At 46.0% G+C, this 14,643-nt stretch overlaps 1 protein-coding gene across 6 annotated transcripts in view; it reads left to right on the top strand.

The window, feature by feature from the left end:
• TANC2 (tetratricopeptide repeat, ankyrin repeat and coiled-coil containing 2) overlaps window positions 1–14,643 on the top strand; it is a 2,511,073-nt gene that overhangs the window by 2,398,503 nt on the left and 97,927 nt on the right. For all 6 annotated transcript variants that reach the window (XM_078645079.1, XM_078645083.1, XM_078645080.1 and 3 more), the window contains one exon: window positions 14,241–14,332. In XM_078645079.1, coding sequence (XP_078501205.1) covers window positions 14,241–14,332 — 92 coding nt within the window. The remainder of the gene's footprint in view (window positions 1–14,240; window positions 14,333–14,643) is intronic.

Genomic DNA, 14,643 nt, shown 5'->3' with positions numbered 1-14,643 from the left:
GTCGATATACAGGGCAGTCTCAAATATGCAAGTGTATAGTGTAAAGCTTAATTCCCCATTCTTGTAACACCGCTGTAAGTTTTATTGTTAGCAGTTCTACCGCAAGGGCAAATCATAGAGGCGAGAGAGAGCTTCGTAACCTGGTGCCCTGCTCCGTCTTCCATACCTCTAAACCTGACCCGTTTAGTGCAATCGGACCAAAGCCTAGGCCTTCCAGGACTACCATTATGTAGGCCACGATCCAGTGTGTTAAAGGCTTTCTCCGTGTCAAAATGCGACCAGGGCGCGTTCCTCGTTTGATGTGTTTGTGGTGTGTAATACAGCAGTGAGCCTTCAAAAGCTGGAGGGTGTGCTGCGCCCAGAATGAAGGAACATTGGTCTAAGTATAGCAGAAAGCAGGCAACCTTATGCAGTGTATTTGTGAGGGCTTTGAAGAGCATTTTTGTGTCTTTGTTTATCATTGATATCTGTATAAAGCAGGACCTCTATGTGACTGATCCTGTTTCAGTATCATAATAGTGGTTCTGAGGGAGCTCCTTTGGCTCCCCTTGCTGGCCTGCTTCATCTTCAAAACCAGCTGCATCTTCAAAACCAGCTGCATCCTTTACAAGGCCATCAGGACCTGCTGACCCACTTACCTTGCAGACAAGCTACTTCTAGCGGTTCTTGGCACACCTGCAGCCAGGACACCATCAGACTGCGGGGTAACAATGGAAAAAAGAAAAAACAAGGCTGCAGGCCTTTTCCATCTATTCACTCTGGAAAAACATACTCGTATCCATTAAAGCGGTCCAAAACTGCTCAGTTTTAGATACATTTGAAGACTCATCTCTTTAAAGAACACTGCATCACAATGCACTCAGTCTACAAACCAGTTGCCTCTCTAGTCTGGGCATTTGTAAAGCGCATTGCTACCCAGCTGGCCTCCCAGTGCTATGCTGCTATTATCCAGATCGTATTTTCCCTGGATTAGACAAATAACATGATTTTGATTGGCTTCCTAAATCTCAGTTCTTCCTTAGTCTTATGAATCGTCTCAGGTATGCAAAAGAACGGCCACCATTTCTAGCCTTCCAAATCTTAAAGACCGCTAATTGATATGAGTCAGTTGATCACAAAAATCTATTAGGAATGTAAGATCATATCATGTGACTTAGTAGTCGAGGACCTTTGTTATATACGCTCGATGCAGATACAGAAGACTTTGAACGTAATCCTGTTTAACAGGTACCATGTGTAAGAGGCTAGCACCCCGGATACTGTCATGTGTTATGGGATCTTTAGCAGGTCTCCTATCACTCATTGACTTTTTTGCTGGATATAGCGCTCATCTGCCTTTTGGCTAGGTTCCAGCTATAAAAGTACCACATACAAAGTAATGGTCAATGTGCCAATGTCTCTAGCCTCATTATGTACCTTGGGCACTTTGTCTGCTAGTTATGGGGTGAAGACTTGGTAGAAGTATGTAGAAAATCGGACACTTCTAGGCTCACTCCTTATGGGCATTACTTGTGTTGCCTCCACTTGTTCCTCCTGTCAGATTCTCCATCTGTTCCTCAGTGGGTATAGGGAGTCCACGCTCTCTCATGTAAGCTTCAACAGGCCTATGATCTGATACTGTCTTTTGTAGAAGTGTGCTAAGCAGGGCACAAGTCGTAAAAAAAGAAGTTGGGGGGGGGTGACGCTGTCACCGGAAGTGACGTCATGACAGGAAGTGGCGTCACGAAAGGCACCGAGCTCCTCGTCCCGGAGAGGCCAAAGAGTGAAGTCCAGCTGTTTGGCAGGGGGGGTGGGGCGCCCCCCCCCCCCCCCCCCGGTAAAATAAGTGGGGGGAACGCTGTCCACTCGCGTGGTAGCCCCGACTCGAGCCCTGGTGCTAAGTGTTGATGCAGTGTTTTTTTATTGCTATTCACAGACCGGGTTCCATCTAATCTGTTCACTGTGAATATTCTGGAAGAGGGAAGGTCCCTGCAAGCCAATAATTTCCCTGAATTAGCCTCGACCTAATGCCTTTGCATGTATTGCTTAAGGGGTGGGATTTATCAAGTTTCTCATATGTTCCAAACTCCCTTTTAGCTTCCAGCAGTTCTCCCTAGTTTGAGGCGGAGTGATCTCTAACCTCTGTAATTTGGTTACTTTTTCTTTTTGCTCAGCAAGGGTGCTCTATAGCTGCCTCCTGATGCTGTACACGTGAATCATTCATTCGACCTGCAGGACCGGTCTTATAATCCTCCCATTCATTTGATCTAGATTCAGTCGACCCCCAGTTATTTTCGAATTATATTCCAATTGTGGATGTCTTGATAAGAAGAGTGACTCTAACAGCGTCTCCGGCTGCAATTTCCTGGTGAGAATCGGTATATTGATTCTTCTATAACGGTACTCAGTAAATTGAGGGGGTGATATGAGAAGAGTATATTTAAATATCTTGCCTCCTGAACTCTCACTGCAAGTAACCAGTATTTGATCTATTCTACTGTAAGTGCTGTGAGCTGAAGTGACGCTCATACTGCCTGTCCAATAGCTGTAGGAATATCCAGATTTCTAAACTGCCCAGAGTAATTATGATATCTACCAGAACCATTGCAAATCTGTTTGTTACTTGGGGAGTGGTGTATGTATGTATGTATGTATAGGCATTTATATAGCGCACTACTTACCCGTAGGGTCCCAAGGCGCTTCGACCGCTGCGAAACCCTTCCTGGCTTCCCTGAGAGATGGTCCCTTAATGGGTATCTCCAGGGTGAGACCAGGCATCCCCAGCGGTCTGGTGGGGCCGTTAGTGAAGATGAGGCAAGCTAATGCCCAGAGTTGCCGAGTGTGAACGCTGATCAGAGTGGGCGCCGAGGCGAGAGAATTATCGAGTCCGCTGACCCTGGTCCAGAAACCTGCCGCGCCGGGAATCGAACCCTGGTCCCGGGCCGTCCTCTGCTCTCGGGTCTGCCGCCTCTAACCAGTGAGCCACACTACTTCAGTGGTGGGGACTCACCTGTCAGTATCACCATCCATTATACAGTTGAAGTCTTGTAGACTTCAGCTTCTCTGGTTTATGTTAAGATCATCACCTGTAAGAACACTGTCCCTGGTGTCGGATTGTGCATCCCGTAGGAGGTTCCATAGGTTGTTGAACCGTCATTTCAAGTTGCATTCCTTTTGAGGGGTCACTGATTTCTGATTACAAAGCAGTTACCCGCATACCCGGGCGGCGTCCGTCCGGAAAACCTTCACCTCTGCAACACGTTTCAGAAAAGGGTTAGGGAATATCGGCCCGTCGCGTGTACAGTTGAATACACTGTATGCTGACAGGTCAACAGATTGGTTAATGAAATTGTGTCAATTCATTATCGCCCATAGCAGATAGATGCTGCACTTGGATCGAGTTTGTGTCTAGTACAGTACAGGGGAGGGTGTTCAGTACACGACTTTATGATCGTGAGGCCCAGAGTACCCAGAAAGCTTCATATTTTTTAGTTTGGAGCAGTGGTAAAAAAAAAATGTATTTATCCATAAACGTGTGGCATGCTGTTGAAATGTTGGCAACTTGACTCCCCTTCTAAGAGCTCCAGCCAAATGGCCACTTGTTCCTGGAGCGGAAATACGTTTGGGGCACATTTCCCCTGTTGATTTTGTTATTCGATTTTCTGTATTAAAACATTTGACAGTTATCCTACTCTCCCCGTTCTCAAACCCACATAAATACAATGATTATTTGAAGACAAGGAGTATTACACTGAAATAAAAGCATGTCTGTGCAGAATTTCTCTCAGCTGCATCGTTTAATCAAGGAGTTGGGCGAGAGTGATGAGAGCTCAGTAGATGGTGCTGTTGCACTGTCTTTTGGCAGGGGTAGTCCTCTTCTTTCTTAATGAGAACAACATGGTGTTTCAGGAAAAGTAATATAATATTCGTAGCATGTGTTGGCTGTAGATATATATTCTTAGCGTTATCCTGCCATCTAGTGTTGGGCTCGGAGTACAAGTTGTTTTCCTTTAAAGAAGTCTTTGAATCAAGAGGCATGGTGACACCACCTCCGGTGTGTTTTGTGCATGTTCCTCGGCTCCTTTGTTAGATTTGTTATTTCTGCCATGGAGTTTGGACGTCGGTATTTGCAGCTCTGGGACCGAAGCTTCAATCTACACCGAAGTCTTCATAGGCTTTTGGTTTATTTCCCCAGACCGATAAATCCCCAATTCGGAAGATAGCAACTGATTATATCAATCAATTCACAGCGCCCTCCCGGCATGCCATTCTTCAAACTCTTCGTCTCCATTCTACAAGTCTATGTCCACTAGGGATGAAAAAAAGTAATTCAGCTTCATTCCTAATTGCCACGCAAAATATTCCAGACATGATTGACATAAAGTCTCTTCGACGCCCTCCTTCGGTGTCTAAATCAACAAAAAAATAATACAGCGTCACAGAAAAAACAAATAGAGCTCATTCTTGATCGCTTGCAAGTCAAGCTGGATAAAGGACAAGAAACTCTATTTGGAAACCGTCATACTGGGAAGTTGGGCACAAAAACACCATCACATGCTTCTGTTTCTCTCCAGAAAAGGAAGAAATCTTTTGAGGAGGACATTGCTGGGCCTCAACAAACCCATCAACGAAAGAAAAAGAAATATGACAGAGGCACAAGTCTTATTTCTTTTCCTCCTTCTCCTTCCCCCACCTCCCTCTCTTACTACACCATCATCTCCTACTTCAACATTACCTGTTACACCTACAAGAACAGAACAGGTAGAGTCGCCAGAACATTGACCTTCTGAGCAACCAATGCCATACCCAAATCAATCACCTCATAGTGACCATCAACCTGAGCATCATAATATTCCTTACTTTATAGATCTGTAGGGTGATCCCAATACATCTCATGATCCATGGGATATTCATGATGCCGATCTGTTGGGTGACACTGATAAAAGTAGTTATCCATCCAAACCCTCACCACCAGATGATACATCAGCTTATCATGACATCATTAGTTGGGCTGCTACTACATACCATAAAGTAAATTTGCACACTGCAACAGGAAGATGATTTCCTGGTAGAAACACTTAACAGATCACAAAGAGTAATCAATCAATCAATCATAGCATATGTAAAGCGCACTACATACCCATGAGGGTCTCAAGGCACATGGGGGGGGGGGCAGCTGCTGCTGTATGAGGAGCCAGGTCTTGAGGAGTCTACTGAAGGTTAGAAGGTCCCCAGTTTTTTCAGAGGCGAATGGGGAGGGTGTTCCATGTCTTGGCGACGAGGTGGGAGAAAGATCTGCCTCTTTGGATGCGGGGGACGATGGCGAGGGCGAGGTCTGCGGAGCAGAGCTGGCGGGCGGGGGTGTAGAGGCCGAGTCGTCTGTTGATGTACGCTGGTCCGGTGTTGAGGAGTGCCTTGTGTGCGTGGGTGAGGAGCTTGAAGGTTATCCTCTTGTTGATGGGGAGCCAGTGCAAGTCTTTCAGGTGGGGTGTGATGTGGCTGCGGCGGGGGATGTCGAGGATCAGGCGTGCGAAGGCGTTCTAGATACGTTGGAGTCATGTCAGAAGTTTGGCCGGGGCTCCTGCGTAGAGTGCGTTGCCGTAGTCCAGTCTACTGCTGACGAGGGCTTGGGTGACCGTCCTTCTAGTTTCGGTGGGGATCCACTTGAAGATCCTGCAAAGCATGCGGAGGGTGTTGAAGCAGGAGGAGGAGTCTGCGTTGACCTGCTTTGTCATGGAGAGTGTGGGGTCGAGGATGACCCCTAGGTTTCGTGCATGGTTGGTGGGTGTGGGGGTGCTCCTAGTGCCGTTGGCCACCAGGAGTTGTCCCAGGCCGAGGGGGTGGAGCCGAAGATGAGGACCTCTGTCTTGTCCGAGTTCAGCTTCAGTCTTCTGTCCCTCATCCAGTCGGCGACAGCCTTCATTCCTTGGTGGAGGTTGGTTTTGGCGGTGTGGGGGTCCTTGGTGAGGGAGAGGATCAGGTGGGTGTCTTTGGTATAGGAGATATTTAGGTCGTGATGTCGGGCGACTTGGGCAAGTGGTGCCATGTAGACGTTGAACAGCGTTGGGGTGCGAGATGATCTTGGTGGTTTTGGAGCGGAAGGGGGGAGGCGGGCGCTCTGGGTTCTCCCGGAGAGGAAGGAGGTGGTCCAGTCCAGGGCCTTTTCTTGGATTCCGTCGTCGTGGAGGCGTGCTCTTAGTGTGCGGTGGCAGACTGTGTCCAAGGCGGCTGACAGGTCCAGGAGGATGAGGGCCGCGGTTTCTCCGTTGTCGAGCATGATCCTGATGTCGTCGGTGGCGGCGATAAGGGCAGTTTCGTTGCTGTGGTTGCTGCATAACCCGGACTGGGATGGGTCCAGGATGTTGTTCTCTTCGAGGAAGCTGGTTAATTGTTTGTTGACGGCCTTTTCAATTACCTTCACCGGGAACGGGGGCAGGGAGATGGGTTATTAGTTTTGAGGTCCTTGAGGTCCGCCTTGGGTTTCTTTAGTAGGGCGTTGATCTCTGCGTGCTTCCAGCTCCCCGGGAAGGTCGCTGTCTCGAAGGGGTGCGATGGTTGTGCTGGCTTTGTTGAAGATGTGGTGTGGGCAGGGGTCGTCCGTGGATCCGGAGTGGACGGTGTTCATGATCTTAATGGTGTCGTCGTTGTTGATGTTGGTCCAGGCGAGCGTGCGGGTGGTGGTGGTGGTCGTGGGAGCGGGGGTGTCGGATGTTGCCGAGGTGGTGACGGTGTCGAAGCTGTCGTGGATGTCTGCAATTTCACGATGGAAGAAGGTGGCCAGCGAGTCTCACAGGTCTTGAGATTGTGGGATGTCGTTGATGTTGGAGCTGGGGTTGGAGAGTTCCTTCACGAGGTTGAAGAACTCTTTGCTGTTGTGTGCGTTGTCTAGGCAGTCTGAAGGCGGTCCTTTTGGCGGATCTGATGAGTTGGTGGTGTTGGCGGGTGGTGTTCCTGTGGGCTGTGTAGCTTTCCGGTGTTTTTTCGCGGGTCCAGTTTTTCTCTAATTTACGGCAGGCTCTCTTGGAGGCCTGGAGGTCTTTGTTGAACCAGCTGACTCTCTTGCTGGTGTGGGTGTTGGCGGGCTTCTTGAATGGGGCAAGGGTGTTGGCGCAGTCGTTGATCCATTGTCTGTGGCTGCAGCCTGCGGCGTGGGGGGTCAGTCGGGTCTGCGGGTGGGCTCTGGGCGAGGGCGGCGGTTAGCTGGTCCTCGGTGATCTTGCCCCAGCTGCGGCAAGGCATCTGCTGGGTGCGGTGGTGTATGGTGGGTTTCCGGAAGGGGAAGTGGATGCAAACACTACCTATGCTTAAAGGTATACCAGCATCCACACAGGATATTTTTAAGCAACCTGTTAAATCTAGGCAATCACCTCACGTGTACAGAAACAATATAAACAAAGTCCACTGGACCCTGAGTATATTGAGGACCAGGTTATGCCACACTCACCAATTCTCAAGGCACAGGGGATGCACCTCCTACGGATAAGGAGAGTAGAAAATACAATGCAGCAGATAAATGAGTAGCAGCACAAGCAGCCAACCACATGCGTATCACAAATTCTGTGGGACTACTCTCTTGATAAAAATTAGGCCGCATGGGATGACATTCAAGAACTATTACAATATTTCCCTAACCAATACCAGGAACAGGCAGCACAATTAGTGTAAGAAGGCAAATCAATGTCCAATGGGACCATACAATGTGCCTTAGACTCTGCAAACACCAGTGCACACAATGTTAACACCAGTATACTCAGACGCCATGCATGGTTGAGAGTACCTGGGATTAAGACAGATGTACCACAACATCTGCTTATTTTACCCTTTGATTGAAGAATTTATTTGGCCCACAAGTAGATGGAATGCTGGATAAACTAAAGAAAGACACAGAAACAGCTAAAGCAATGGGGGGGCCCTACAAACATATCTTTACCGGGGTTCCTTTGATAGGGGTCAAAACACAGGTACAGATAGAGGGAATTCCTCCACTGACTCAATCAATAGCAATAGACAGCAGGGTTCCTATCAAAGCAAATTTAATAAGAGAATGTTCTATAAAACAAATGATAGAAACAAAGGTAAGGACGTGCAACCACTGCCACAACCCCTACTCCTCCAAAACTGTGACAACCTACACCTCCCCCCAACACATACAACACCAGTGGGGGGAAGGGTACAAAATGTTTATCAACAATGGCAACAAATCACCACAGACCAACGGGTTTTATCCATAATTAAAGATGGGTATTGTTTAGAACTCAAACAAACACCACCCACAATTCCGCCCAAACCGCAACAAAATGCCAAAAGAACATCTTACACTCTTACAGTAAGAGATTCTTTCCTCCTTCAAAAAAGAGCAATAGAAATAATACCATTACAATATCAAGGACATGGAGTGTACTCCCTTTATTTTCTCATGCCCAAAAAGGAGAAAATACTAAGGCCTATTCTCTATCCCAGGCCACTAAATAGGCACATCTCCTCAGAACACTTTCACATGGTTATACTACGAGAAGTAATACCACTTCTACAGCAAGGAGATTTCATGACGGCATTAGACCTCAGAAATGCCTACTTCCATATCCCCATTCATTCAGTACATCGACGTTGCCTACGCTTTCAGCTAAACGGACAACACTATCAATTCAAAGTGCTACCATTAAAAGGTAACAGCTCCAGGGGTTTTCACAAAATGCCATGCAGTAGTGGCAGTTCATCTCAGAAGACAAGGAATCCATGTTTTCCCATATCTAGACGATTGACTTATCCAAAGTCCAGCACACTCAACAAGTAATACAATTATTCACCAACTACATACAGAAGTCTCACTTGCATCCCTTGCAAACTCAGCCTTTCCTACGCGCAACACTCAATTCAGTCACAGCCAAGGCATATCCCAGTGCAAAAGAGCCACAAAGTTCATGCAAACTTAACCCCTTTTTCAGCCACAAACTAAGATCACAGTAACAAATGTGATGGGACTATTAGGAATGATGGCCTCCTGCGTATCCGTAGTATCCCGCGCTCGTCTAGATATGTGTCCCCTTCAACACACACTGCAATCTCAGTGGTCTGAAGCGGATGGGTGTCTACGAGATCTAGTGTTGGTAGGGCCAGCAACTCATCGCTCTCTGGAGTGGTGAAACAACAACAATGTTTTGCAGAGCCAGCTCTTCAAACCCCCAATTCCGCAAATCAACACTAGTACAGACGCATCTCACCTTTCGTGGTATGTGGACAGTAGCTCAAACACATCTGCATATCAGCCATTTGGAGCTACTACCGATTCAGCTAGCCCTCAAAGCCTTTCGCAATCACTTGTACCACAAGAGAGTGCCGATACAAACAGACAGTAGGACTGCAATGCATTATTTAAAAAAACTGGGCGGGGAGACACCTTCCTCACAGCTCTCTCTCCTCTCAGAGAGAATCTGGCACTGGGCACTCTATAACAAAATCCACCTCCTAGCAGAATACCTACCTAGGGTAGACAAACGCCTCACAGATATGCTCAGCAGAACACAACAGTAGGTGCACAATTGGGAGATCGATCAAACAGTACTCCACTCTTATTTCAAGAGGTGTGGGACACCAGAAATAGACTTGTTTGCCATTCATCACACCACCAAATGCCAAAGCTTGGCATCCAGTTTCCATCACCCACTCTCCAATGACAATGCCTTATGGATGAATTGGCTAGTATTTGCCTCCTCTCCCACTCATTCCATATGTCATTCGAAAGTAAACACAAACCTCTCTGACGCTAATCCTAATAGCCCAAACATGGGCACAGCAGCCATGGTTCACAACACTACTGCAACTATCTCTAGTGCAATATGAGAAACTACCTCTTGGCCACAACTACTGACTCAGGACCAAGGGAAAATAATACACCCCAACCTCAATATAGCGATTTGGCTCCTGAAGTCTTAGAATTTGGACATTTAAAACTACCACAAGAATGTATGAATATACTTAAACAAGCTTGTAGGCCTACAACTAGAGTGTGTTACGCAGCTAAACAAAAACAATTTGTACATTTCTGTATAAATAAACAAATGCAGCCTTTAACACCTACGGTACAGAATATTATAGGCTATCTTTTCCATCTGCAACTAACAAGACTTTCTTACACATCCATTAGGCTGCACTTAGCAGCATGAGCAGCCTATAGGCGAAATGGACAACATAAGTCTATCTTCAAAATAGCATTGTTAGATCTGGGGGTCTCTAGTTGCCAATGGTATTCACCTTTGTCCAAATAGGGACCCTTACTTCTAAGTCAGGATAAGGGGATTACACTCCTTAATAACCCCTGCTCACCCCCTTGGTAGCTTGGCATGAGCAGACAGGCTTATGTCAGAGGCAGTGTGTTAAGCATTTGTGAATATACACGGTAATACAGTGAAAACACTACAGATGGACACAAGACCACAAACGACAAAAATCTACAATACTAAACTTAAGATTACTTAAAAGATGATCAAAGTCTCAGTTCAAGTTGATGGCAAATGCGACAAAGTTCTCAACAAAGTACCTGGATGCGTCACGCAAAGTGAGCAAAAGGCTCGCAAAAGGGGAGATGCGTCCGTTCCGTGACCCGGAGGAACGGTTGCGTCCTTCCTCAATGCTTGCGCAGAGTAGGGGACTCGTCGTGAGCCTTACCGGTGCGGAGGGGATGTGTAGATTCTCGGCCTGCAGGCCCGTTGCGGTGCGCAAGATGGCACCTTGATCTGGTTGCGATGCGAGAAGATGGCGCCCTTGATGCGGCGATGCGATGATGACCTGGCAGCCTTGCAATGACTCTGTTCTTTGGAGCCGCGACAGGCCCTGCGACACGCTTCTCCGGTGATGCGATGGCGACTCTCTCGATGTTGTCACGCTTCTCCGGTGATGCGACAGCAGGCAGCTTCGATGAACATACACTTCCAGGGAGATACGACAAAGACCCGCTTCTACGGCGTTGTGATAATTTCAGCTTTCACGCTTCTTCTCGATGCGGCGCGCTTCCAGCTCCCAGCGGCACGCAAGTGACTGGAGTCAGAATTCCCAGCAAGGAAATTCAGGAGGGAGCTGGAGGTGAAGTATTTTGTCCCTGCGACTTCAGCAGGAGGCAAGCACAATTCAAGCCCTTGGAGAATATTCTGTAGATGAAAGTCCTTACAAAGTTCCTTCTCCTTTCCCTTGGCAATGAAGAAACCACCAAGCAAACAGCACACTGGCAGAGGGGCAGTACAACTCCTGCAGCTTACTTGGTTCTTCTACTTGGCAGAAATGTTTATTGTCCAGAAGTGATCTAATTTCTTGGGATCAGGGTCCCAATATTTATACCCCCAAATCCTTTGTTCTCTAGTCCAAACCAGTTCCTGAGCAATTCTTTACATGACTCTCTTCTTCCTTTCACTGTGCAGGACAGAGACATCAGCCACCCCACAGGACGTGGAGCCAGCACAGGGGAGGGAAGATACAGCTCTGGAGCACTCTGTTGACATGATTCCTTCTCTTCTTTCACAGTGCTGGGCAGAGACACCAGACAAGCCACAGGAGGTGGAGCCAGCATCGTAGAGGGAAGGCCCAGCCCTATTCAGGTCCCAGGTGCAACTCCTCCATCCTATCTAGATGCAGATCTCTCTATTCACCACTGGGCTGTCCCAGCCTGTCTCCTGGAATACCCCACCCCTGTCACTCACAAACCCAGACAAGGATTACACAGCCCAGCAGAGGCAGGCTAAAATGGTTAGGCAAGCAAATACCTACTTTCTAAAAGTGGTGTTTGCAAACACAGAATATTAAAATAAACTTTACTAAAAGAGGTATTTTATTATTCTGAGTTCAGGCATACTAAATTCGAATTTCCACCATGTTCACTGAGTCAGTTAGGATTATAAGAATGTAATAATCTAACTGCCCATTCTGGCCCATGAGAACAGGTAGCCTTCAATAGTGAAAAACGAAAATGGCTGTAATTCACTATTAGAACATGCTACACACATCAGAGCATGTCCTACCTTATACTTACAATGCACCCTGCCCTTGGGCCTACCATAGGGGTGTCTAATATGAAGCAAAGGGAAGGTTTAGGGACTGGCAAGTGGGTGCACTTGGCCAAGTCGACATGGCAGTGCTAGACTGCACACAGGCCTTGCAATGGCAGGCCTGAGACACACTTTACAAGCTGCTTCTGTGGGTGGCACAACCAGTGCTGCAAGCCCACCAGCAGCATTTGTTTTATAAGCCCTGGGCACACATGGTGCACTGTACTATGGGCTGACAGATTAATCAAATAACCCAATCATGGAATTACCAATTAGTACATCAATTTAACATAGGGAGTACTTGTACTGTGTCATTGATTAGCAGTGGCACAGTGCCCAAAGCATTAATCCAGCAAAACATATCAAAACAGAGGAGGCAATCCATCAGAAATGGAAGGGAGACTCACACCAATGATGCCAGGTCTAACACCAGTCATTAAAGCATTCATATGAGGGCTTCAAAGAGTTATATCACCTTCCACTCCACCAGCCGCAACTTGGAAAATAAATATTGTACTTGCCAGCCTTATGGGATCGCCATTTGAACCATTTCATTCATGTTAAATCCACTTAACTTGGAAGGTTGCAGTTCTAGTAGCAACCACATCTCTCAGAAAAACAAGCGAATTGCAAGCACTAACTTTACACGAACCATTCTTTTTGCAAGCACTCACTTTGCAAGAACCGTTCTCTAAGGTTTAGGCTAGCAAAGTAGTTCTTGCAAGCAAAACCACAGATTTACGATTGTTTTTCCTAATCCAGAGACAGTAGCAGAAAGGGCTTTTTATAAAAGGGTGCTTACAGTACCATAACAGCTCATTCCACACGTAAACAAGGAGCCACTATTTTTTTTAAAAATATTCCTGTAGGAGAAGTGAAAAGTAGCCATTTGGAAAAACCCACAAACATTTGTTAAGCACTATTTTGTTGATGTACTCACTAATCAGCAAGCAAGAGCGGGTCAAGCTGTACTAAAAACATTTCAAACAAGTAATTCAACCAGTCGCTAGCCACAGTAAGGGGAGCACAGCTTTACTTTCAATGCAAAGCATAGGTATCTACGGCCAACACATGCTGCACATGGAATATGATACTTACCCTGTAAGCATCTGTTTGTAGCGTGTAGTGCCGTAGATTCATATGCACCCACCCGCCTCCTCGGAAGCTTTTGGTTGTATTAATTCAAACTATTTGAAAACATATTTAACACACTGAAGACTTTATATGCATGTTCTCTCTATTCTGTCACTTAATTGCTCCTATCTTTCTAACGCTCTCGCGAACATGCGCAATGCACTCTGCCGGAGGGGTCACTATACCTTGTGACTCAAAGACTTCATCAAAGAATAACAACTTGTAATTATCTGAGTCCAACACTAGATGGCATGATAATGCTAAGCATATAAATCTACAGCACTACAAGCTACAAATAGATGATTACAGGGTAAGTATGATATTCCTCCTCTCTTGCTTATTTTCCTGCACAATTACAATGCTCTAAATGTAATACCAGTTTATGTACAGAATGTTGCTGTTCTGTTCTACAGTTAAGTAGACAATCATCAATTAGTTGAAGAGATGAACGCAAAACATTTTTATTATAAGCTAAACTTTAAACATTGGATGGATGCACTTGACATTTTGATTGTGCAGGTAAAGCCTAGTTGGGCGACTTTATTGACCACAAAATGCTTTAATCAGTTCGACAGTAGATAGTAATATTAATAACTAAACCACTTGTAAACTAGAGGCCCTCTGCTTTCTCCGATTTTGGGGTTTCCTGCAGCAGAAACTACAATAAATCTTCCCACTTTAATAAATAATTTCAAACTATTATTTTCCGAGTAATGTGCATTATTGCTGCACTAATTAAAGCAGTGATTTACTGCAGTTGCCTAAACGAGTAATCGTGCACTGTAACCCTAAAAATAAAGTGTATAGGAAAACACACATAGCACACAGTTTCAAACATTCTAAGCTTCCATGGTGTTATATTTTCAAAAGCTTAAATACAGTTTGGCTAAAAACCTGCAAAGCGATTGGAGTCACACTATTCAAAGCTAATATGCTTTAAGGCCCATGTCAAGTTGTTCTCGTCAGCAGAAATTCTTTCTTCCCTAACCTTCCACAACCTCTTCTTCTGTTGTGTTTATTTTTTTCACCTTGCTTCCTTACCACCCTGGCATTGTATGAGTTTTTACCCATCATGCATCCTGTACACTGCAGGTCCAGCCACCTGGGCGATGGCCACCTCCAAACCCGACATCATGATCATCCTGCTGAGCAAACTGATGGAGGAAGGAGACATGTTCTACAAGGTGAGGCTCCGTACAGACATGTATGCAAGCTGTATGCGTGGACACATGTGCTTAATTGTTGACGTGCTGCCAAGCTTGATGTAGTGCAATACAGAATATCTGAGGAAATACGAGCATCTGCGATTATCTGATCACAAAATGCATGGCGTAGGTTGGAGTGAAAATAACAGTACATTTTAAATAAGACAATTCATGCTTATTTTAGATTGTTCTTGTAAGCTTTGGGTTGTAAAACTGGATTGAGAGGTTATTGAAATAAGATAAACTATATTTCTATGAGTTTCCCTGGCCCTTCTCTGCTGGACACTCCT

The sequence above is a fragment of the Lissotriton helveticus genome, chromosome 5_1 (genome assembly GCF_964261635.1).
Source record: "Lissotriton helveticus chromosome 5_1, aLisHel1.1, whole genome shotgun sequence".
In the NCBI taxonomy this organism is placed as follows: Eukaryota; Metazoa; Chordata; class Amphibia; order Caudata; family Salamandridae; genus Lissotriton; species Lissotriton helveticus.
Note: the sequence above shows the minus strand (reverse complement) of the source record. Positions and strands in the feature narration are given on the sequence as shown.